This window comes from Hippopotamus amphibius, chromosome 9, assembly GCF_030028045.1.
Source record: "Hippopotamus amphibius kiboko isolate mHipAmp2 chromosome 9, mHipAmp2.hap2, whole genome shotgun sequence".
In the NCBI taxonomy this organism is placed as follows: domain Eukaryota; kingdom Metazoa; phylum Chordata; class Mammalia; order Artiodactyla; family Hippopotamidae; genus Hippopotamus; species Hippopotamus amphibius.
The window spans coordinates 82,263,838-82,289,519 of NC_080194.1; the positions used below are offsets into that span (position 1 = coordinate 82,263,838).

General features: G+C 49.1%; 1 protein-coding gene across 1 annotated transcript in view; it reads left to right on the forward strand.

The window, feature by feature from the left end:
* Positions 1-25,682, forward strand: part of KIRREL3 (kirre like nephrin family adhesion molecule 3) — a 548,370-nt gene that overhangs the window by 413,871 nt on the left and 108,817 nt on the right. Inside the window, exon 2 of the mRNA XM_057750383.1 lies at positions 10,075-10,152. Within this exon, the coding sequence (XP_057606366.1) occupies positions 10,075-10,152 (78 nt within the window). The remainder of the gene's footprint in view (positions 1-10,074; positions 10,153-25,682) is intronic.

A 25,682-nucleotide genomic window follows, 5' to 3' on the forward strand; every position in this document is an offset into this window, starting at 1 on the left:
AATGAGTCTTCATAGCCAACAGGGCGCAGATAAAAGACAGAAAGACTGAAAGAGGGAGAGATTCCCATCGATTGCTAGAGTACCTGCTTCAATTCTTTGCTAAATCTTAGTTAGAGAGAGCATGCCCCTTGAATTCTTGTCAAGGTACTCAACTGCAGTGGCCTTATCTGTAAGTAAGAGTAGCACCAGAGCCTGCATAGGACATTTGGGGAGGAATGAACCTCAGCCCCACCTCACCCCACATGTATATACACACACAGAGGACTTCTATCCCAGCCTACACAGACCTTCAGATACGTTTAAGGACTATCATTGGGTCCTGGGACGCAAACTCACTAGCACTTTTCCAAACCCAACTTATCTACCTGGAAATGGAGACCTTTATCTCCCATAAAACTTTACATTCTGTTCCATATCAAAGCTGGCATCCCAGCAATTACCTGACACCAATAGGGGCTCTGGGATCCCATGGACCTGGATTTTCACCCTGGCTCCTCCACTTCCCAGTTGTGTGACTTCAGAAAAAGTACCTAACCTCCCTGAGCCCCACCTGCTCAATGAGGCTACCAATCGGTGTGAATATCAAACCACAAGTCAGTCTTACATTCATAGCCTCTTATTGGGCCTCTGAATTTGGCTTTAGATCTGGGCTTTAAGAGAAGGGCAGGGGATGGGGTGGGGGCACGTGGATGTGGGGGGACCTTGCAGGCCTCCCATTGCCCTCAGCCTTAGTCCTTGGGGACTTTGTTGGTCCTACTAGAAAAAGGAGAGGAGAAATGCCCTCTTTCTGCCTGGCCTCCCAGCGTGATTGACTGCCTATACCAGGCTGAGCCTCCCCAGGGGCAGGGCCACAGCTGTTGAGCATCTGGCCCCATTCAAACATTCGTCACCAACTCCCAACTTTCTCTTAGGAAAAGCCTAAAAGGCTTCCAGGCATATGGCCTTCAGCAGTCCCCATTCCTCACAGGGTAAGTGGACTGAGGACAGGCTGGGGGGTGGGGGGTGGCCTTCATGGTCTCGTTTCCTTGTCATGCTCCCCTACAGAGCAATTAAGCACTGGGAGTAGACATGTTAAATCAGAGATGGCTGAGGTTATCTTATACATATGATAAAACTGTTTCCCATAAAATTCCTCCACAAACATTATTAAACTTCCCCAATTCCCTGCACCTCTCACAAAAAGATTATACGAGTAGTGCAAAGAACCTCCTTTACAATCAATTTGCCTGGCCTCCATATTTACTAGCTGTTGGGCCCTGGGTGAATATTTAATTTTTTGGATCACCAGTTTCCTATTATTAGGAACAGTGATAGTACTTACCTTACAGAATGTTTATGACAGAAGATAATTGCATGCAAAGTGCTCAGCCCAGAGACTGATCAATCACAAGTAATCAGTAAATGGCAACTTTAATTGCACTGGTGAATTAAGTGAGCCTGGCCCCAGGTGGGTGATACCAGCCAGTGGAGAGGGACAAGGAGGGGCTGTGTCCAGCCCCCAGGGGAGAGGTGGGCAGCCGGTCCCAATTCCAGGGTGCAGGGGCGGTGGCAGACTCTGCCGATCTTAGGGGCTGCATTGATGCCCAAGTGGCCCAGAGGAAAGCCACATCCCAAGTCTGCTGGTGGCTGCGTTGGGATTTCAAGCAATTAATCAGCTGGGACAAGGACCCCCAGGCAGTGTCTGAGGGTAGGGGATGAGCCCAGCCTCAAAGAGAGTTAAGAAGGATGATAAGAGCCAGGCAAGGTCTCAGAGAAGCAACCCGGGGGTCTGAGACTCAGAATTGGTGAGGAGTCATATCTCACAGGGAAGGGAGACCAGCGTGGAAGCCACCAGGCGTGGAGTCAGGCACAAAGTGTGTCCCAAGCTTCACCACTCACAGCTGAGAGATCCTGGCAAACTCCTTACCCCTGTAAAATGTCCAGTTCTTTATAAGCGGGCAGGAATAGTAATACCCAGCTTCATAAGATCGGTGTGAGGGTGAAACAAGATGAGGAACGCAAACGCCCAGGGCTGTCTTTTTCCTGCCCACGATGTACACACTGAGGGCAGCGAGCAGAGATTTGGAGAAGCCAGAGGACTGGGGACCACATGGGCCCCAGATTTCCTGCAGGCACTTGGGATCTGGGGCCAGAAGTAGCGCAGACACCATAGGCTCACAGTTGGTGGTGAGGCGTTTGCTAATACGCTGCCTGCCTTGGCTGCACTGGGGTAGGGCTGTGCCAGCCAGTAAAGGGCACGGCTAAGGCAGTTAAGAAGGCGGGGGCTGGCAGAGGGCTGCCCCGATGTTGGTCCTTGCTGTTGTAGGAAGCCACGAAGTGCCTGAAGGAGACTTGCTCCCTGCAGGAGCTAGGAAGGATGGGCTGGTGGCCACAAAAACTTTTTGGAATTATCTCAACGATTGCCAACTCTTCCTAAAAGTGGGTCACTTGATGTGAGCTTTTTATGTAATTCATTGTTTTAAAAACCGAATTTAAGACCACAGCTGTTTCAGATTTCTCTTATAAGAATTTAATTGGTATGTAATAGCATAGTTAATTACATACAAATCAATAGTTTAAGAGAACTAATTGATACTTAATATGAATGGGGAAAAACTTAGTTCTAATATAATTAACTCATATTAAATAAGCAATGAAAGAGCAATTATGTCTTTACAACAATATAAAGTTTATAGTGCTTTAATAAGCAGCATTAGCAAGCAATGAGATTCAAAAATTATGAAACAGGTATTATTGGGCTATTAAACATTTATTACTTGTCCTAGAGGCCCAGAGCCATGCACTAGTCAGGATTAATAAACCTTTCCCATCCCTCTCTTCAGGACTCTTTCCTAGAGAGGTTGATCGGAAAACTGCGATCTTTGCATGATTTATGGGCATCCTTATTGTCTGGGATGTGAATAATTATGCTGAAAACAAGACTAGGCAGACCCAATGCAGAGAGCAGTTTAGTAGGATCACGGTGAGAACTCTGCAAACAGGAGACTCCAGCATCCTGCCACCGGGGGGCCATCACCGGGTAGAATGGCTCGTGATGGACAATCACCTATGAGAGAGGCCATGGGCACAGACACCCAACCAAGGCAAACCCCAGACAAATCTGCAGCCCCCCAGACCCTTTGGGAGGGCCACCCCACCAACCCAGGCTCCTTTTTCCTCCCCAGGACTCCCACAGCAATTATTGCCGTTCATGTAGAAATAACTCCAGCGCTGCCTGGTGACACTTTTTCTAACTGAACCGTTGCTTGTCTTTGATGCTTCTTTACCTTTGCACAGCCTTACATAACCAACTGGATCACAATCACATTGAGAGAGGAGGTGTGTGTCACGTATTTTTGTCTTGAGCACCATTCCTCTCGGTGAGTGTTCGGGGGTTGGATTTTACAGCTGCCGCATCATGTGAATACGTGCTGGTTGTTGAGGGGTGGTAGCAGCACTAGGGCAGAGGCTACCTGTGTCATCCCATGGCGCTTTATGTAATTCACCACGTCATGAATTGGTCTACAGACCGAGATATTCGCTGTCCGAAGTCAGTGAAGCTGCTTTAAAATGTATTTCTTCAAATCTGAACTTTGCCAGTCTCTTCTGATACAGATCCCTCGCTTCCTGCCACTTTCCCCCCTGAAGATCCCGTGGGCATCTTTGTCCCCTTCCTCTGCTTGAGCCACCCTGACCCTTAGCCCCACTGTCTTGGCCAAGAACGTCTCTCCGAGTCGCCATTTCCCCTCTGTTGTCAGCACCTCTGGTCCAGTGGCCTCACCTGCGACACCCCCTGGCTGGTCTTCCTGGCTCACTTCACTCCTCCAGCCCAGCTGACTTGTCGCTGCCACACTAACCTTCAAAGATGCCACCTAACAGCTCATTATATCATCTTGAACAGGGCATTTCACTTCCCTGAGTCTCCCCTTTCACATCTATTTTTAAAAAAAGGAGGAAGGGGATTTGTAGATCTCTAAACCCCAGGCTGGTGTTCTATTTCTATTTCTTGAACTCACCCTTCATTCAAGGCCCTTTTCACCAAGTGCTGTCTCATTGGATTTGCATGTCAACCATGTGAGGAGGGTCTTATTACCAGTATCCACATTTCATAGATGAGAAAACTACAGCCTGGAAAGCCCTGAGGACTGTTAAGGGCTGAAGCAAGGCTCCAGCCGGCACTGGTGGTTTTGCAGCACATGTGGCCTCCCCTGCCCCCCAGGGCCTCCCTGTGACTCCAGCCAGGTCCGGCTGACATCTTCTCCATCTGCTCTCTGGAACCATATGGGGACCTATTCCCAGCCCCTGCACTGCTCTCCTGTGTCAAGGTGGCAGGCATGTGGAGGCTCTGACTGTCCCCCTGAGAAGCCCAGGGTCCTTTCTCCTGCTTTCTGGTCTCAGGCTGTCTTGGGAGAGCAGGAAGAGGGGGCAGATGTCAGCCCATCACCTCCCGCCAGGACTGTCTCCCAGATGCGCTCCCTTGTCTGAGCTTACCTTCTCCCAGCCATCACCCGTCCCAGTGCGAAGCTGATCTTTATATGATGCAAGTCTGACTTGTCTTTCTTCTGCTAAGCGCTCTGTAGGAAAAGTCCAGACTCCTCAGTAAGTCTCACTAGGTTCCCCAGAATCTGGTCCCAAGCTCCGTCTCCTGCTTAGTCACACTTTCTCTGCTCCCGAAATCTTTGCTGCAACCACACCAAACTGCCTGTCCATCACACTCTATTTCTTGTTCAGTAGGCTTCTGGGGACATTCTCCACCTAATATCTTCAGGTGGTAAAGGGTTAGTCCTTAGCAAGCGCCCCTGAACAACTGTGACTGGGCCCGTTGGGGCCAAAAGCAAAAGCACCAAAAATCCTCAGAAATGGTGAGTGAGCAGGACCTGGCACCTGTCCATTGTCACCAGCTCGATCCGTGGTTACGTCATTTGTTTCTGGCTGGGGCAATTAGCAAGTACTCTTGTGACCAATGTCATCCTCATGCTGGCAGCAGGAATGCTCAAGGCATTCTGGATTGCCACCAAGGCAGAGCTGCCCTTCCTCCCCACTTTCCCTCTTTCCCATCAACTCTCGTGCCACCACCCTCACCGTCCCATCTTAGCAGCCCTTCTGGCTGCTCTCCAGTCAGTTGGTGTCTCTCACAAGCCTTTGGAGTGGTCATGTGCTGCTGCTTCCTTCATCCCCTGTGACCAAGGGATGAGAGTCAAAGAGTCTTGGCCAAGGGAAATAGCCAGGTCCCATAGAGGACCAGTTTCTCCCCTCTTCCTGTCTCCGTTAGCTTGCGAGGGCTGCTGTGACAAAGTGCCACAAACTGGGTGGCTTAAACATCAACAATGCATTGCCTAACCGTTCTGGAGGCTAGAAGTCCACAAAAGATGTTGGCAGGGTTGGTTCCTTGCGAGGGCTGTGAGGAAAGGCTCTGTTCTAGGCCTTCCTTCTCGGCTTATCAACAGCAGTCTCCATGTTCATGTGGCATTGTCCCTATATGTGCGTCTGTCCCAAATTTCCCGTTTATGAGGACACCAGTCATATTGGATTAGGGCCCCCCTAATGACCATTTTAACTTGATTACCTCAATCAGGTCTCTATCTCCAAATAAAGGCACATGCTGAGGTACTGGGGTGAGGACCTCAGCGTCAGATTTGGGGGGACACAGTTCCCCCCATGGTCCTAGCCAGGACCACTGATCTCTGCTGTCTCTTCTCTGTCTGTCTTGATTCATATCATCAGCAGCTCTTGGATCCCAGAACGCACCCTAAGAATTAAGCCAGAAATCAGACCTGGATTCTAGCCTGATCACTATTACCAACTGTGCTTTGGCCTTGAATTGTCACGTTACTTCTCTGAGCCTGTTTCTGAAAGCAGAATGGAGGAAATCACTTCTGCCTCACCTGCTTCACAGAGGTACTGTGAGCACCCAATAAGACAGTGAATATGACAGCATCATGAAAAAATAAGTATCCCACAAATGTGAGGTGATATCACTGTACTATCATGATGATTATTGGTTAGAATAAAGGAAACCTCAGGCTGGAAAAAGTCCCATCCTCACCCTCTGAAACTGAAGGAAAACCATTTTATTTATGAAGCCATCCCTTTTTATTCCTCCCGAGAGGAAACCTCACGCTTCTCAGACTCCTGTTCCGATGAATTACAACATTCATTCGCTGCAGACCATCCGCACCTACCTAATCCACTGTGCCAAGGTTCAGCCTGCCTGATTTCCTTCCGGCCCCGGGTAGGGGACAGCTGATCGCTACCCACTATTTCTCAGTCGGCTCTTTCATTAACTCAGACTTTTCCTAATCACTCACCACGTGCCAGGCACTGTGCTTAGGACTACGGATTCCGAGCCTGAAAAGCCACTAACCTCGCCCTTCTGTTGCTCACAGACTAGAGGCCGGGGACTCCTGGGGTGCCATCTGGTCTTCTCCCTAAGAAACACACCCCTTCCCAGGAAATGTTTCCTTGTATAGCAATGTTCTCTAATCCTTCGTTCTCCTGAGACAGTGCCCTCCACACCCCCTCGGCAGGTGACACTGGCTTTCTTTGCTCTGAACTGTCCTTTAAGCCGGGATGACTCTATTCACATTAATCACTTTCCGTGGGTACATTCAGTGCATCTGGTGTTTCTGCTACTGGTTAGTGCCCAGCCGAAAGCTGCAGCCCTGAAGTCTACGTGGAGAAGGCCCCATAATCTTGCTGTTCTAAAAACGGGCATCTGGGACCCCACCACTGGTCCCATGCCATGTGACAAGGAAGGTGGCAGTCTGGTGGCTGGCCTAGCTCACAAAGTGAAAGATGTCTGCTCTTTCTGTCACATTCTTTTATCTCTTCCCTGACAGCCTGGTTGATCTGGCTTGGTGGCATTTTCCCAGGTGGATACCTTTGGTTCCTGCTTTCCCCCGGTTCTCTCTCTGGTTAGTATCTTTGACCACATCCATCCTCCGCACCTGTGTTGACAGATTCTCCTCCCCTCCCCTACTTCGACCCATGGCCTGCTTTCTCTTGTAGAACCAATGACCTCTAATTTAGCTCTGCAAAATCTTTCCCAAGAACACCCCAAATTTTCATATATGGGTAGCTAGCGAATTCTCACTTACTAATCCCCCAACCTGCTCATTCTTGCAAAGACCGCTGTGGCTTCTCCCCACCTCTCAGTAAAGACTCAGTCAGAGAGCCCTCTCACTTAATAAATTTCTGCAGTGTGCTTATTAGCGCCTTGCAACGTAGCTGCCTAAATAATTAAGACTAACCCACACGTGTCAAATTAAATGAGCCAAATACATTGAGAAATTGCCTTGTCCTCCATTTCTTTTATTAATCAGGGTTTTTTTTAAACTTCTTTTCCTGCTCATTTGCAAAAATCAAACATGGTCAGTGAGACTCTTACTTATAATAACCGTACGTACGTGTGGCCTCTTTCCTTGGGCGATCCCCTGGGGGCATATTATGTGACATAGGACAGGGTAGGTTGGGGTGACAGAGACAGCCAACTCAGATAACATCTAGCCAACAGGTTGCCCAGTCTCTAAAGCTTTAGGAGAATCATGTCCCCTCCATTTCCCTGAGAACTGAGGGGACCAGGAAGACCAACACGAACACTGGCCGAAACCCAGCCAGCCTCCTCTGGCCCCCACCCTTCAGTGCTCCCCTGGGCCCGTTCCTGGGCTCAATGCAAGAACCCAAGCTCCCTTTCTCTTTCGGAGCCACTGCTGATGTGCTCCAGATGAGCACGAGAAGGCAGTGGAAACTATAATAGGAATCATTGGCGATTGTATTATCCTGATGGTGAACAATACGCATGCAATTATAATGGGCTGTTTAACTCTGCCTGTCGTCAGCGTGCTGAGGTTTCAATACAGTCCCAGGCAAGAGGCTATTGTTTGCTGGAGCTCAGTGCCTCCTCACAGCTTGGGCTTCCGCTGGCCCCCTCCTGGCATGCTGCATTCCTGCCTCTTGAAGGTGGTTGTTAGAAAGGATCCACAAATATAGTAAGTAAACATCAAAGGGGCTTTGATCCACACAGCTTTCGACAGAGCAGGAGCCCCTGAAGAAAGGGCCGAGGCCTTGGATGAGGGAACTTAACATCGTCAATTTGGGCGCCTGAGATGTAAGGCTGTTTGAAGTGAGGGTGTTTTGGCCGTGCCTTCAGACAAGCGAGCGTGGAGGGAAAGGAAGTGAGTGCCTTTCGAAAAGCCACGCTCAGATCTGCTTCTCTGCTCTTTGCTGATAGTCAATAAGCCCCTTTAAAGAATCAGGAGATCAAAGACTGTGACCTCCCTGGGCCATGGCTTTCTGCCACCGCCTACCATGCATTGTTTTCCTCTGGGGCAGGAGCTCCTGAGCTTGACTTAACTGTGACTCTCGGGCCCTTTCATCCTGCTGCCCAGAGAGGCTGGGCCTGGGCCACAAGAGTTGGGTGGAGGGGTAGTGGGGAGAACGAGCCCAGCCTCTCCACGCTTTGAAAGCCTAGATGCAGACTGGTTGGGGATCAGAGAAATACCCAGTGTCGTGGGAGAAGCTGCTGTGACACACCCCTCGGAGGGACCCTCCTTCTGTAAGAAATGGATGGAGAGAGTATCTGGGCCTCCAGAAAGCTGGCAAAGCCTGGGAGGAGCTGCAGTCACATCCCTGCTTCCAGAAATCATACCCCTTATCCATGTTCTATGGCAGCTGCCACATTTGTACAACTTCAAAGCAAAGAGGTGGGGGCAGGGAGTCTAAAATAATCATGGGAAGTCATTTAACATCTTTGAACTTCAATTTTCTCATCTGCATAACGTGAATAGCAATAACCGATCTGCCCACCTCATGTGGTTGTCATGGGGGTCAAAAGAGAAACTTGGTGTGGGATTGCTTCAGAACCCAAAAGTGCTTACAACAAATCAGGAGTTAAGGGTAAATACCAGAGAGGAAATCTTGCCTGGTTGGCCGAGGTATTCTGGTCCAATGCTCACACACAATGGGCATTGATTTTCAAAGTATTGTGGAGGGGGGCATTTCCCTGGTGGTGTAGTGGTTAAGAATCCACCTGCCAATGCAGGAGACTGCAGGTTCAACCCATGGCCGGGAGGATCCCACATGCTGCGGAGCAGCTAAGCCCATGTGCTGCAACTACTGAGCCCATGCACTTAGAGCCCGAGCTCCGCAACAAGAGAAGCCACCGCAATGAGACGCCTGTGCACTGCAACAGAGAGTAGCCCACACTCGCCACAACTAGAGAAAGCCCCGTGTGCAGCAATGAAAACCCAACACAGCCAATAAATAAATAAATAAAATGTTTTTTTAAATTCCTTTAAAAAAATATCTTGGGGGAGAAAAATGGTCTCTCGCATTTGCTACCTGGAATTGTTGTTCTAACTTGTTTTTCCATTCAGTCAAAGTCTTGTGGGACCAGAGTCTATGTCTTATGTCTCTTAGCCATCCCCACCCCTGTGCTCCACACTGAGTCCACACCTCATAAGCACCTGATGACAATGCTGAATTGTGCCCGAAAATAAGGATGAACGGGGATCCCCAGCCCCAGAAATTATCCCTCTCCCAAAAGGTAGACTGCTTCTACCTACACCTTGACCCCAGTGTCTTCCCCCAAATTCACCCAGTCCCTTCTTCGCCCACAGTGTTTGGTTGTACTGTCCCATCCTGGACACCACTGGTTGGACTCTGCCTCTTTCCTGGCCTGACCACAATGCCAGTGTGATCTGGGCATAGTCCCTATGCCTGGGATGTGTAGGCCTCATTAACTTATAGAGTCATGGTTATGAGCCTGGACTCTGGAGTTGGGCTGCCTGGGTTCAAACTCCCGGCTCTGCCATCTGCCAGCTCATTCATCTAAGGCTGTCTACTTAACAGGTCTGTCAATGGGGATAATATAAAATGGGGATAACAATGATATATACTTCATAGTGTTGGAGTGAAGATCAAGTGATGAAATTATTGGCCTTAAGTATGCCCGGACCATGGTGAGTGCTTTCTAAACGTTTGTTAAGTAATTAAGTAGCCCTGTTTATAAGAGCAACGAGCTTCACATCCATTGTAAAAGGACCATCACTGACCCCTGACCCATTCCCAGCTCACCCACCTCTGCTTTTCTTCCAGAGCTGGGCCTCCAGAAGAGAGGATGCTGTCTGGTGCTGGGCTACATGGCCAAGGACAAGTTTCGGAGAATGAATGAAGGTCAGTGGGAACCTGCCCGCTCAGGAATAATGGGGAGGGAGGAAGATATTCACTACAACTATGGTACCAGGAGAAGGAACCTGGAGCATCTCAGAAAGGACAGTGGATAGATCAGCTTGGTTTCCATGAAGCTGTTCAGATAGTAACATGAAGAGTAACTAATACCTGAAACACTATATGCTGATTCACGAGTATTTTTCCAATGCTGTCTCCCCTCCTCCCTTTGCATCCCCTCCTCTTCCTCTCTCTTCCCTTCCTTTTGTCCCTCACCTATCCACCCAGCACAATTAAATCTGCTTCTATTATCTTTTCTAATCCAGACCTCTCTGCCTTTTTCCTTAATCATTCACGTTTCTTGGATGCTTATTGAATTAATGGCGCCTCACAGAGCACTTGGGAAGATACTATAGAAGAATAAGGCAGAGCTTTTAATCTCAAAGAACTTCCACTCAAAAACCTGCCCTCTTTTCCAACTCCATTGGTCCTACCTCTCCCTCTCACTCATAGGCCACTCTGCCTTCCTCTGGTACTGGGTCTTTCCTCTGAGGTTTGACTGGGCCACAGAAGGCTGGGGAAGGTATTGACATTGATGTGGAGGCTGGGATGTGAGAGGAGCGCTGTCACTTATGGGTCTGCTGTAATAAAGAGCCAATCCCCTCATCCCCAGCCATCTGTCTCCGTGCAGCTAATAACCCTCTCCATCAGATGCCACAGACGGTTTGTCAGGATTCAAAAGTAGATAAACAATGGCTGGGGATGCCATTTATTCATTAAAGTCAGACAAATGAAGCCCTGGCTTCTCACCAGCCCAGCTTGCCCTGAGCCGGGCCCCTCCCCTCCCAAGGCCCAGGGCCCCTGCAGCCTCATTCCCATTCCAGGCATGGAAAAGGCAGCTCACCTGTACCATCTCTAGCTCCAAAGTTAGACCATAGCATAGCTCCAGTGCCCTCTTCCTATGCTCCTTGGCTGACTCTCCTCCCAGCCCGCAGATCATGCCACCCACAACCCAATGTGCTCCCCAGACCGAATGCCTCACCAGCTATAGGTTTGTTGCCAGAACCCATCATGGTAACAGTTGACAACAGTTAGGTCAGCACAATTAAGCACAAAGAGTATCACCTCCCCCGTTTCACTGCCTGCCTGTGTAAGAAGGCAACAGCATCAAGAAGCTACTTCCAGTTTGTAGGAGCCCCATGGCTGAGCACAGCCAGGGTTGAGGGCTGCATTTTCTGCATCCTGCCAGCCAGTTTCCCTTCCTGACTTTTCTCCTTCTCAGCCTACCCCTCCCTTCCCAACACCACCTTCTTGAGAGTGCAAGGCAGTAGCTTCTAATTTGTGGGAACTGACAGCATGCCTCTGTCCGTGGTGCTGAATAGACACATATTCTCTCTCTGGCAATGCTCATTAGAGAAGCTGAAATGAGGTTCACAGGGAACAGGGGAGCCAAAAAGTCAGGAGTTGGGCTGGATTTGAAAGCTCAAGCTCGGAGTGTCTGACCTCAGTAGAAGGACACTGACTCCAGATCTTGGGGCCTGAAAGAAATTGTAACACAAGGCTGATGGACACGATTTGACTCCCCCCACTTTTCACAAGTGGCTCGGGCTGCCATAGCAAAATACCACAGACTGAGTGGCTTAAACACAGAAGTTTATTTTCTCACAGTTCTGGAGACTGAAAGTCCACGATCAGGGTGCCAGCATGGTCAGGTTCTGGTGAGAGCTCTCTTTCTGGTTTGAAGACAGCTGCCTTCTCACATGTGACTCACATCACACGGCAGAGAGAGAGAGAAGGAGAGAGTGAGCTCTGGTGTCTCTTCTTACAAAGACACTAATCCTATCAAATCAGGGCCCTACCCTTTTGACTTTAACCTTAACACTTTCGTAAAGGCCCTATCTCCAAATACAGTCACAATTAGGGGTTGGGGTTTCAACATAGGAAGCGGGGGGCGGGGGGGCAGACAGGGGACACAATTCAATCCATAGCAAGGAGTTTACATACATCTGCCATAGCAGAAAGGTACAATGGTAAACTCTGAACTAGAAGTTAGGAAAATGGTAAGAAAAATAAATGCAGCCTTCATATCTCCTTAGATATTGTTCAAGGAAAGGAGAAAGGAAGAAAGTCAGGGAGGATTTGGAAACAAGCCCAGGACCTGAGTACTTCTGAGGACAGTTAGCCCTACTTTGTGCAACAACTAAGCTAAGACGGCCTTTTAAATAGTTTTTTCTCATTAAAAAGAGAAGATGCCAAAACAATGCCTCTTCTCTCTGAGCCTCCTCTTCAAACACACACAGTCCACACAAATGGGTTATTCCTTTCAACTGATTGTGGTTGACTTGGTTGGGAATGAGAGGTCTCAGGTGCTTTATCCCAATATATACCCTCCCCCAGTGAAGACAAACTGAGAATCAAACAGGAGGTAACAGAGCAGCTAATTCCCCACCCCTGCCTTCCTCTCTGCCTGTGGTTCTCACCCTTCCCAGATGCCCCAACACACATGCACGTTCACACACAACCGCACACCCAGTAGCTGCTGCTGCTCCTGGATAAACAAAGGGTGGTCAGCGAGTTAAACCACCATGTGTGAGGAGTTACAAATCTCGACCAACAAAGAGGAGACAGGATAGGAGGTGGGTGAGTCAGTGGGGCAGAAGGAGAGATGCCAGAGGTGGGAGGGCCTTGGCTCTGGAGGGGTAGGGGACATGAGGAGGCGAGGTGGGAGGGGCCTGGAAAGGAGGAGAATGTTTCTCTGATCCTATTGCAGCCAGTCTTGCTACCCCAGGTGCCACATTATGCACTTTTTTCTCCTTCTAAAGCTCACGTGCCCAAAATTCAACACGTTTGCACGTAAGAAAAAACATCAGCAAGCATGGGGAGCTGTTTTATGGTTTATAATTATCTTGTACTAATACTCAAAATGATTATAACTTCTACATATTAATAATTGAACTGGAATAGCAGTTATGACATAGATCAAGAAACAGATATCTCTGTCCATGCCTCGCTACACACCTTGCTATAAATTGAACAATTGGTAAAATAGTTTTAAAAAATTATAACTTTTTCTCCCAGATGTTGGAATTAGTGAGATATTGGAACAATTAGCTGCCTCTACCATTAAAGACAAGGTGGTAATCATTATATTTGCAATTTAGAGTAAATATAAAAGACCTACTTGTGCTGTATTAAGGCACATTTGTTCTGTTTAACAGTGTCTAATAGGGTGTCTGTCACCCAGGGAGAAGTGGTCCCCTATTTCATTTGTTTCCTTGTTAATTTGGTATCTTTTTCTTCTTTTCCCTCCACTCTTCCCTTCCTCACTACATTCCCCCAAAAATTAACCATTTGAGAAGAAGCAAGAGAAAAATAATGAATGAACAGGAGTTTTATAGATCTGGGGTTTATCATAAGCTAGAGCAATCGCGATTGGTGCCATTAAATTACACAAAGCAATAAAAAGAAAACACTATTCAAAGATGGTTTAAGGAGGCATGTGATAGTTAATGAGAGGTTTGCTCTATTTGGGAATGTGTAATAGCTTCTCAGGTAGAATTTGCAGCATTTGCAGGAATGGAGGTGGTTGGTAAAATGTGGGGCGTGTGTGTGTGTGTGCGTGTGCGTGCATGCGTGCTTTCCTATATGGACTCAACACATGGGAGGCATCAAATGGAGATATAGACAAAAATCAATGAAGGCCCGACAAGAAAGGCGCAAATAAAGACAGACGAGGCATGAGACCATCAGATTTGTTTGACGTAATTGTCTTCATGTGATTAAGTACATGGTGCTTTAAGTGAAACTGCTGGTAGGAGATCATTTATTTATTCATCAAACATTCAACGAATACCCACCAAAAAAACCAATTTTTCATAATAAGTGCCAGCCACTGTTCTAAGCACTGGAGCTTTAAAAGTAAGTAAGATATAGTCCCCACCCTCATGCTCCCAATAAAAACACACAGGTGCGTCTCAGTGTCCCTGTCACCTCCACAAGAGATCCTGCCGGACCACCCTGCCTACATAAGATACCCCTCTTCCCCCACCACTGTGCTTCATTGCGACAACCTGCATATTTACTTTGTGGCACTTACCCTGACTGGTGACTATTTATTAGACTCTCCCACCTAAGAGTTCAGGAAGGCAAGGATCCTGCTCCCTCATTTCCTTGCCAGTCCCTGGGGCTAAGCACATAGAGAGTTGTCAATTTTTTTTTATATATTTATTCTGGCTGCATCGGGTCTTAATTGTGGCATGCTGGATCTTCGCTGTGACATGTTTAGTTGCGGCACATGGCATCTGGTTCCCCGACCAGGGATTGAACCCAGGCCCGCTGCATTGGGAGCTCGGAGTCTTACCCACTGGACCACCGGGGAAATCCCAGGAGTGATCAGTTTTAATTTATGTAATTAATTAGTGCCACAAGCGACAACAGAGGGATAGACAAAGCCACCCGCAGGTGTAAGGTGGGTCTGGAGAAGGAACTCAGTAGGCAAAGCGCCCTGACATAGAGCGTGAATCTCCACATCCCCAGCAATTCCATAAGCTTTACCTCTCAGCCTCTCCTCCAAGGCCAGCACTGCAGTCCCTCCTGGGAGGCCAGCACCCGGGCAGATCAGCCGAGAGGAGAGCTAGGAGGCGAGGCTGCCAGGGGTGCTGTCCGTCCTGTACCCACCTCCCTCCTTCCTCACCCCTCCTACTACTGGGCCACCTTCTTGTCTGGGGTGTCACTAGGCAGGTATTTCCCATCAGATCTGCAAGGGGAATTGCTCTCACATCTCACATCTCACACACACACAGCCCCCATGCCCTTTCCTCTTTCCATCCTTCCCCGATTACCTGATTTCCCATTTCTCCTGGAGAGCCCAGAACCACTCACCTGCTCAATGCGCATTGCCTGACGGGGTGGGTCCTATCCACGGACAGAATAGGAAGCTCTCACATGCTGTCAGATGAGGGACTCTGCCTGTCTCTCGGAAAGCCCAGTCCTCCTCAATGTTAGAACCATGGAGAACCCTAGCAACTGTAGCACAACCCACGCACCCAGGGAGGCCTGAGAGTGTGGAGGGACTTGCCCAGGGTCAGTAGGAAGTTGGTGGAAGAGCCAGGACCACAACCCAGGTCTCCTGACATCCAGTCCAGCACTCATTGAATTCAGAAATAGTAGGCTGAGGCCATGATCGGAGGGGAAGCCCCTAAGGCTTTGACTTGAAAATACAGAGAAGGTGGAAGGGGCAGGAGAACGTGGGGGCAGAAGACAGGAGACTGTGCACCTGATGTGGGAGAAAATCAGCAAAGACGTGGGGAGGGGGACACAGGCCAGAGAACACCCTCTATTTCTACGGAACCAGAAAAGGCTACCAGACCCTAGGGCTCTCAAAGGAGAATGAGAGGGAAATGAGACAAAGGATGTTTAAAGGAGGAGGGGGAGGCAGCAAAGCCCTGGCCTCCCTGCCCGGCATCCCTTCACATCCAAGGTGGGCCTGCCTGTGAGGGCCTTCCCTTCTCGTGCTGCACATCTGGTGGGCGGCAGGATCCCCAGACCGTCAGAATCACAGGGACCGGCTGCTTCTCCCAGCTCAGTGAAGGGAAAGCAGATACGCCTCCCAGCACTGTCGCTTTCATCTTTCCAGGAAGAAACAACTGTAAGTGATTAGCAAAGGCAGCTTCTGTTCACTGGAGGTGGGCCACAGAGGGAGGGGCTGGGGGGTGCCTGGGAAGGAGAAGGCTGGCTCCACAGCCACTGGCCCACACAGGCTCAGGCTGCACCCCAGACCCCCGGGGGGGGGGGGTGCTGGGGGCTTGCTGGGACCATCGTCCTAGGCCAGGCTCTGCATGAGAACACCCTCACTTCTCAACCTGTGGGGGAGACAGAGCCCTGAAGGATGAGAACCTAGGCATCTCAAGCAGCTTGGACGTTCTTTGGGATGGCAGAGGCGCCCATCCTGTCTTCTTGCACCCCTGTTCCTAATCCGTAAGAGTGAATCTAAAACGTCCACTGCTTCCAGTCTGTCTCCTCAGAGTTGATAAGGAGAAGAGGTGCCCCATGGCATGTGTGTGGCCTGGGGCAAATCCCTAAACCCTGGGATGATAACCTTCTTGTGCACAAAATAGGGTAATGTTGGATACAACCTCTGTAAGCCTGTGAAGTGTGATGATTCAAAAATCTACTCTGGCTCTCAACACCCTGCCACACCCTGTTCCCACCGCCCACCCTATAATTTTAAACGGTTTGGTCACCAAAGGTACCAACACTAGGAAATTCAGCATCCTCAGAGGCAGATGTGTGTCTCTTTCTGTCTGTCCTTTGAGAATGAATTTGAGTCCATGTCAGCAGTACACTGGGTGGCGGGGAGGCTTTGGAGCTGGCCTGCAGGACAAGCTGCACTTTTTATGGGCAGGGTTGGGTGGTCTGGACTTGGCCTGAGGACCTGACCCAGGGGAGGGTGGGTCTGGTGACCCTCGAGCCCCTCCCTCTCTGCCTGTTTTCCCCCTGCAGTCTGGCTCACGCTAAGGACCCACAATCATTTTCCTGAGACAGTCCCTTCACTGCCTGCCAGAGCCCCCCGGATACTGGCTAATACTGTCATTTTGTTAGTTGGGGCTTTTGGGTGCATTTTTTCTTATTTCATTTTTCTTACTGATATGTTTTCTCCTACTGGGGCTGCAAAGCTGGTTATTTGTATAACGTCCCTGTTTATTATTTATGGCAAGACTCAGATTTCCAGGGCGCTTTATGATTGTTATTTGAGTCACTCGGCGCCTTGAAACAAGGGACCCACCATTTCCTTTCTCCTGCATCCATTTGATGGTGGATTTCGGAGATTTTCCCCAGACCTGTTCCTCCAGCCACCAGTTCTACCGGGAGACCTGCTGCTCTAAGGTGAGCTGGGGGCCACCTGGACCACAGACTCTGCCAAGCTCCTTTTCAGACTTTCTTTTCCCTCACAGCTGTATTCAGTCCTCACCAAGACCTAGAATTGTTGCCTCCCAAATATCTCTCAAACCCACCTACCTCTGTCCATCTGACAGCCACCACCCTTACCCATCACCACCCCCCCCGGCCTGGGATGCAATTGTGCTCTCCTAACTGGTTCCTTGTGTCCATCAAGCTCAGCCCCTTCCCTCCTAGTTCATTTTCCATCCTTTAGCCACAGCAATATTTCAAAATGCAAATCTGAAAATGTCACATTCCTCTTAAAAATATTTCAGTAGCTTTCTGTTGCCATTAGGGAAAATACCCAAATTCTCAGCATGTTTTATAAGATTCTACGTGACGTGGTTTCTACCAACCTCTTTGCCCTCATCTTGCCCCCTTAGCACTCTGTACTCCAGCCACATCGGCCTTTTTTTTGGCTCCTCCAGTAGGGCATGCCCCACCCCCCCCACCCCCCGCCATACAGCCTTTGTCTATACTTGTCCCTCCTCTTAGGACACTGGCCACACTCACCACATCCCATCCCCAAACCTTCACATAGTGACCCCTGGTCATCTTTCATATCTCAGCTGAAGTATCACTTCTCCAGGGAAGCCTCCTCAGACCCACCCCTGACCAGTCTAGATCAAGTTCCTGTGTTACATGCTCTCTTGTTCCTGTCCTTCCAAGGGCTTAGCTCAGTCTGTACATAGAAGTTCATTTTGCAATTGTTCAGCTCAGACCTGTCTCCCCTCCCAGTCTGTAAGTTCTGCTTGGTCTCCATTATCTCCCAGGAGCCTAGCATCATGTTCGCACAGAGCAGACAATGAAAGAAGAGTGAGGACTGGGACTTCCCAGTGGCACAGTGGTTAAGAATCCACCTGCCAACGCAGCGGACACGGGTTCGAACCCTGGAGCCGGAAGATCCTACATGGCACAGAGCAGATAAGCCTGTGCACCACAACTACTGAGCCTGAGCTCTAGAGCTAGCAAGCCATAACTACTGAGCCCAAGTGCCACAACTACTGAAGCCCACGTGCCTAGAGCTCACGCTCCTGAATAAGAGAAGCCATCGAAATGAGAAGCCCACACACCGCAACGATGAGTGGCTCCCACTGTCCGCAACTAGAGAAAGCCCGCACGCAGCAACAAAGACCCAACACAGCCAAAAATAAAATAAATTAAAAAGAAAGAAAGAAACAGAAAGAAGAATGAAAGAAAGAAGAAAGAAGAGCGAGGACAGTGAACTTCTCTGCCCCTGGTCAGTGTCTCCCAAGATGCTGGGTCTGGGTGACTTCACAGAAAAAACATCAGAAATCACCAGGAAAAGAGGAAGCGGAGACTCAGGACGGTGCCGGGCCTGCCCAGAGCAGCACAGCTGGTGAGCGGTACAGCGAAGGCTTGAACCCAGGCTCCTGAGCCTAAGTCCAGTCCCTTCCCACCTCACAGTGCTGAGTCCTTGAAGTGCGGGCGTGACCGGTTGAGCAGGTCCATCAGGGAGGTCTGCCTACTAAAAGTGGGTTCGGGGCGTGTTTTGAAAGAGACAGGAAACAAGGACCTCTGGAGAAAAGGAAGGGAAGTAGGTTCTTTGATGGAAACATGAAAAATACCCCTCCGAGCCCAGTACTGTGCCGGGCACAGGAGCTTCAGAAGCTGGACACAGCCTCTGTCCTCAGGAACTTCATCCTCCACTTGGAGAGATTAGATATATTTCACATCAAGTTGATTTTGTGGTTGTTTTGGTTTTGTTTTTACTTTTTAGCCTTGTGGTTAGCATGCTTAGTGGTTAAGCACTGTGGCTTGGGAGCCACAGAAATTCAGGCATAGTCATATCATTAGACTTTGATGATTAGAACAATACCATCAAAGATTCCTGAGGCCAGAAGGGACCCAAGGTCATCTAGTCCACACCCTCTTCTGATGGACTAAATATCCCTGCCAAGTACCAATGCACATAAATACTTTTGAATACTGTGGTGCTGTGTGCTCATTCCTTCACTAACCATGTATCAAATGCCAACTCTGTGCCCAGCACTGTGTCAGGCCCTTGGCACATGAAGACACAGTCCCTGCCCCAAGGATATCACAGCAATCACAACACAGTGTCATAATGGCTATAACCAGGTGTGCACAGAGCTATGGGAACAGAGAAGGGGAATCCAGTCAAACCGCAGATCAAGTGAGCAGGGCGCAGGACAGCTTCCTGGAGAAAGTGATACCTGAGCCCTGGGAACAAATTTTATTATAAGAGGCCATTGCAATACATGCACCTCAATGTTCATTGCAGCACTATGCACAATAGCCAGAACATGGATGCAGCCTAAGTTGTCCATTAACAGAGGAATGGATAAAGATGTGGTGCACATATACAATGGAATATTACTCAGCCATAAAAAAGAACAAAATAATGCCATTTGCAGCAACATGGATGGACCTAGAGATTGTCACACTGACTGAAGTAAGTCAGACAAAGAAAGACAAATACCATATGATATCACTTATGTATGGAATCTTAAAAAAGGTACAAATGAACTTATTTGCAAAACAGAACTAGACTCACAGCTATAGAAAACAAACTATGGTTTCCAAAGGGGAAATAGAGGAGGGATAAATTGGAAGACTGGGATTAACAGATACACACCACTATACATAAAATAGATAAACAACAAGGAACCTACTATATATCAGGGGAACTCTACTCAATACTCTGTAATGGCCTATATGGGAAAAGGATCTAAAGAAAGGTATTTGTTTATGTATAGTATAACTGATTCACTCTGCTGTACACCTGAAACTCTCGCAACATTGTAACTCAACTATACTTTAATAAAAACTAAAAAAAAAAAAAAAAAAAGAGGCCATGGCAACCTACACTTGAATCCCTCCAAAGACAGGAAACTCACTGCCTACCATGGCCGTGGGCAGCTCCTCAGCTAGGCTCTCATAAAGGAGCTTCAAACAGAAAACACCCCTGAACCCCAAGAGTCTACAGTTTTGTGATTCTGACTACACTGAGGACAATGGGACCGAGTGACGTGTAGCAGCCACTGGCCAAAGTTCCGGGGTCTCACCCTATGCCAACTATGCCCTAAGGAGGCGCCCTTTCCTCTCTCTGCCTTCCCTTCTCCATCCTCAGCCAGCCTCAGAGGATTCCTCGCTGAATGCTGAGACCCTCTCTCCACACCCCCTCAAGGGTGGGAGAGTCTGAATAAATGAGGGTGCTTAATGGCCTGCAGTGCCATAAAGTTTTAGAGCTGTGTGCCGGAATGAGCAGGTTCAGGCTGAGATGAGTTATCCGACCTTTTATCAAAGGAGAGTCAATAAAAACCTGAAGGAGCTCGCCCCATCTCCTCGGAGTGGCCGTGTCACCCTGCCAGGCCCCACGCTCTGGAAATAGTCATCGGCGGGCGCATCTCCCCCCAGTCCATCTGCTTTCTTCCCTGTGCCTTCTCTTCTCAAATGTATTCGTTTCTATGGTAACTGTGTTGTTACTGGTATGGGAGGAGTCTAATGACATTCAGAAGTACCAAATCAAGTCCATTTATATAATGGTTTGAAATACACATAATGGCCTGTGGAATATAAGACACGGTGACAGTTTCCATAACTGCGTACAGACTGTGGGATAAATAGAGCGATGTGATAGTCCCCCCAACCTCCAAGTCAAACGTACCAGGAATAACCACTCTTCTTAGTACAAGAGCAGCACTTCTCAACCATCACTCAGGAAAGGGTCTCAAAACACAACACTGAGCTGTTCTCTTGCTGAGGAAGGATGCTGGCCAGACTGCGGGTTCTCTGCACCTGCCAAGGTTTGACCAGGGTGGTGGGACGGGCAGGTACAGCGTAGAGGAGCCATTGTCCTGCCCTGGGCTCCTCGGGCACCCCCTTGGCCAGCCTGCAGTAGGACATGCACTCTAGGTGCCCAGGCTTAGGGCTCCTTGCTGTCTGATTCAGAGAAGATTCATCAGGCACCCACTTGTGCCTGGTGCTGGGGGGAAAGTGGCAACGCAAAATACTTTGAGGATGCCCTTATCTTAGCTCGGGTCCTCCCAGAAGCAGACCCTAAGCACAGACTCATCTGGGACGCACAGAAAGCGCCAGAAGAACGGTAGGGCATTGAGGTGAGAAAGAGAAGGTGTCCAAACAGGGGGTCCCATCAGGCCCCTAAATGGGGAGCAGCTGGAGCCTCATCCCAATGGCAGGCTCTGGGAAGTGCTGTGGGATCCACGCCTCACAGTCAGGCCACCCAGGGATCAGGGTACCTACACAGCTCTCTCGTCAGTAACTCGCCGAGGGCTGCTTGGGTCAAGGTGTTCCTTACCGGGCACTTCTGTCCTGCTCTTTGCAAGGATAGAGTGGCCTCTGCAGCTGGAGAGAAAGACTTCAGGAGAAGGGTGGCAGATTCTGGCGGTTGGGAGTTGGCCTGAGGGATACAGGTGGGGAACTGGCAGAGTTGGCTACAGCCCCCAGGGAATTTTGAATCCAATGGGGAGACAGGCTTTCAATGAAATAGCAGAAGGCAGGGTGATGGGAGAGCTAGAGGGATGTACAGGTGAGATGCTCTTGAAGCAGAGAGGTTGGGGAAGCCACTTGTCTGACTGAAGTTATACTGAGGGGACTTGGGGAAAGCAGGCAGGTGAGAGGGAAGCTAGCCCGCAACGCTGCGGGGCTCAGAGGCATTTTCACACATGCCGTTTAATCGTCATGACATCACAAAATAGGTGGTGCTACCTCCACTTTGAGGATGAAGTAAGGGAGGCTCAGAGAGATTGTCATCTACCAAAGGCATACAGCTAGGATTCAAACCCTGATCTTCTTACTCCCACTCTGCCCGGGGGAGCTTTGTGTGTTTGGGGAGATGGGGGTCGGGTAATTCCCTCCCTCACGGTCAAGAGCACACAAGATTGAGAGCCTGTCGTGTATCCGCGTAGATTTCTCCCGTTGACCATGGACGGCCCTGTCTCGTATCTCCCCACATTGCACTGTCCGTGGACCCCCTACTCAGTCAGTCAGGCAGCCCTTCTGATCCTGCCCATATTGAGTGAATTATCTGGAACTCACAGCCCTAGGGGTACAGGAAAGAGAAGAGGCAGCCGGGGGGCGGGGGTGGCTTCAGTTCTAATGGGCCCCCCAAGCATGCTTTCTGCCCTGTCCTCACCCTCCACACTCTGCCCTCCCAGTCCTGCTCCGAACCCCATTGCCTCAGAAAATATGGTGGATGAGGGATGACGTACACGCATTTCTGTAGCAAGTTAGTAGGTTTTCTGTGAAATACAGACTGCATGGTTAAGTACAGTGGGGAGAAGCTGGGGTAACCCTAATTGAACAAGCGTCTCCTACAGAACCTCTCAGAGCCTTTAATATGCCAAAGGGCACGGTGAACTCCCCAAACGGGGATATGGTTGCCAGAGTTTCCCAAACTTACTTAACCACAAAACATTTTCCCTAGAGCATGTTTTAGTACTAGAATTTCTTGGAATCCACTTTTGGACATAATGGTGTAAGGCCAGCTCTTCTACTAACTCATTGTGGGAGCTTTGTCAAATAAAAATAAATTAAGCCTGCCTCACGAGGACCAATAAAATAACAAGGATGAAAACTCTTTACAAACTGTAAAATAAATGGTGCTGCTATTTATTTACAGGAAAGATGGAGCTATTGTTTATTTACATAAAACAAACTCAGTTTCCCAGAGAACATTTCATTAGGAGTCTAATAATAATGATAATAGTAATAATTTTTTTATGTAACAAGTTCTGCTCCTGACTAGGCATGTGACCTTGACCTTGACCTTGATCTCTCTTGACCTATGTTTTCTCATCTGCAAAATGGGTATACTCATGATGTGAGCCCTCTTTCCTCCATGAATTTGTGCATATGATAATATATGCACAACGGTTTTACAGGTGCTTTGAGAAAGCATAAAGCACCATAAAAGGCAAGACATTATTATTAGTATTCCAGGTTAATACCCTCAGTTCAGTCCCACTTGTGCTCAGACCAAAACAGGAGATGTGTTAGCGGAGGGGATTGGCTAGTGGGAGAAATTACAATGACTAATAATTTTCATCCATATTTATGATGTTAGGAGCCTTGTATGAGCATGTTGCTGAGGGGAGAGAATGCATATTTCCTGAGAGAACACTAAATGTAGTATTAAGATGAAATGAACAGAAAGACCCCCACTTGCCTCTGCCTCCAGGTTCAGCTGGGAAGTCAGCACAGGTCCAGGCTCATGACTGGCTCCGGGGAACAGGGCAGCCCTCAGCGCAGATGGGGAGCTGTCCAGCGCAGACTGGCCAAGGCACTCCTGTCCCGGGAGGCAGAAGAGCCAGTGCCCACTCCATATACCAGCTGGGTAGCCTTGGGCAAGTGACTGTCAACACCCTGGGCCTCCACTTCCACACTGTTAAAATGAGGTGATAAGATCAGCCTTGCACAACTGCAGGGTCTCAATCCAAGCTTGGTTGTTTGGAAGACAGCTTTGCGATGCACACAGGTGGGAAGTGTTATTATTCATGTTTCACTCAACAGACAGCTAGTGAACACCTACCATGTGCCAATCACTGCCATGGCCACAGTGTGCCTAACACTGCTTTCCCCACTTTATACACATCACCTCATTTCATCATCGCTACAATCCTGAGACGTGTCTGTTATTATTCCCATCTTCCACATGAGGAAATAAAACTCAGAAAAGATAAATAACGTGCCCAAAGCCATACAGCTAGTAAATGGCAGAGTCCAAGGTGGTGTGAAGCCAAAACCCTTCATTCTACACCAATGGCCAATCTTTGTCTGTACTTCTCTGGTGGGCACTCCACTTCTATCCCTCCAGCTCTTCCCTATTCCGTTCACGCCTTGTGTTCCCTCTACCTGCCTTGCCGTCCCCTCTTGACCCTCCAGGATACCCTCTCTTTGTTTTCCATTCCCCCCTCACCACTGCCTTCTTCCAAGCCTCTTTTAAGAGGTCCTATGGTCTATCCTCCATAAGGCAGTCGCCCTGAGGTTCTCATTTCTGTTCCCATCCATCAAGACCATTGCCTCCCAAGACCCTGCACAAGCTGCATCTCTTATCTGGGCCAGCCATTGTGTGGTGTAAAGATTGAGCACCTCCCCCTTTAAACACCCTCAGAAGATGAAGCAAGGACAGATGGGGCAGTGCCAGGGTTAAACCCAGCCAAGTCTTTCCCGCCTCCTGATGGATGCCCCTGAGGTGGCTCCTGGCTCTCTCCATCCACCCTACAGCATGAGGACACCACCAAACCTGCAGACCTCTTCCCTGTTATCTCGGCTCGGCCCTTCTCCATAAATGAAGAGATTGTTTTAAATCTGCCGCCCCACCAGCTCTGCTCCTGGCTTCCAATGCCATTAAGTTTCATGATAACGAATAAACACCACAATGACATTTATAAGTTACCGCTGAGCACAGAAGCACAAATATGAAGCAGATAAACTGCATTTGATCCAAATAATTACTGCAGGCAATATTGGGCTTAGTTTGAGCTGGCAGCCAGGTACCGAGTAATTTATTAGATTGCGTAAGGCAATGTTGCAGGTTGCGTTTTTCATTACGGTGTCTCTTCCCCTCTCCATGGTCTAAATAGGTTAGAGGAGTTTAGACAGTGCACGGTCAAACAAAGACAGACTTTGCTCAAGCAGATGGAGGCTGGGAAGTGTCCAGGAATGGCTGCTTCCCCACCAACATGGCACTTGCGAGAGAAGAGAGGGTTTCAGATTATCTTGAAGCTGCCAGCCAAGGACAGTTCCCTATACCCCCACCCACTGGCCCAGATACAGAAAGAGGCCTGATGGAGGGAATAAATGGAAGGGCTGGATGGAGCCCCTAGGACACCAAGCCTGGTTCCCGCTGCTGGGTTCCTGCTGAGTTCCTTTGTGTTCAGCCAAAGACCCTCTCTACCAAAAGGCCCTCTGTAGCCCAAGCAGTCCCGGGCAGCCCCAGGCCCCAGTCCCAGGCCTCTCCTGTAATAAAGAAACGGGAGGAAGCAGTCTGCCAGCCAACTCTGCAAAACAAAGCAACGAGAGCTGGCTACCAGCTGCCACCTCCCTGCCAAACCCAAACTCATAAAGTTTGATTCAAGGGGTTACAATACCTCTTATTCAGAGTCCCTCCTGCCCCATTCTCCCAGCCTTAGTAAATTACCCAATAAGCAGCAAGGACCTGTAGTTATTGTGCAGTTAAACGGTATTTGCCCAGTAAATCCTGAGCAGAGTACTAACGGTGATATACAGTAACTAATTACAGACATGAATTCTCTCCCCAAGACGCCAAGTGGTACCAGATATTGTTGGGTTTCGGGGAGGAGGCTTGAAAGCTGCTCTGTTCTCTCCAGTGAAGCCATGAGTAACTCTCCCATTAGAGGAGCTGTCGGCCCCTCCAGGGGCACTCCAGACTGGAAACAGAGATGTTCTGTGAGAGTCTTCTCCCAGGAGGACTCCCATTCGCTGACCCTGATCCCCAGCCCAGTAGAAGGGCCTGGTTAGGCACCAGCTGGTCCTCCTTGGGTCGCCTTTACAACAGAGAAAATGTTCTGCATTATAGCGGCTGTTGCAAAGACCCAAGGCTCCAGCCATGCAGGGAGTGGAAGTCATTC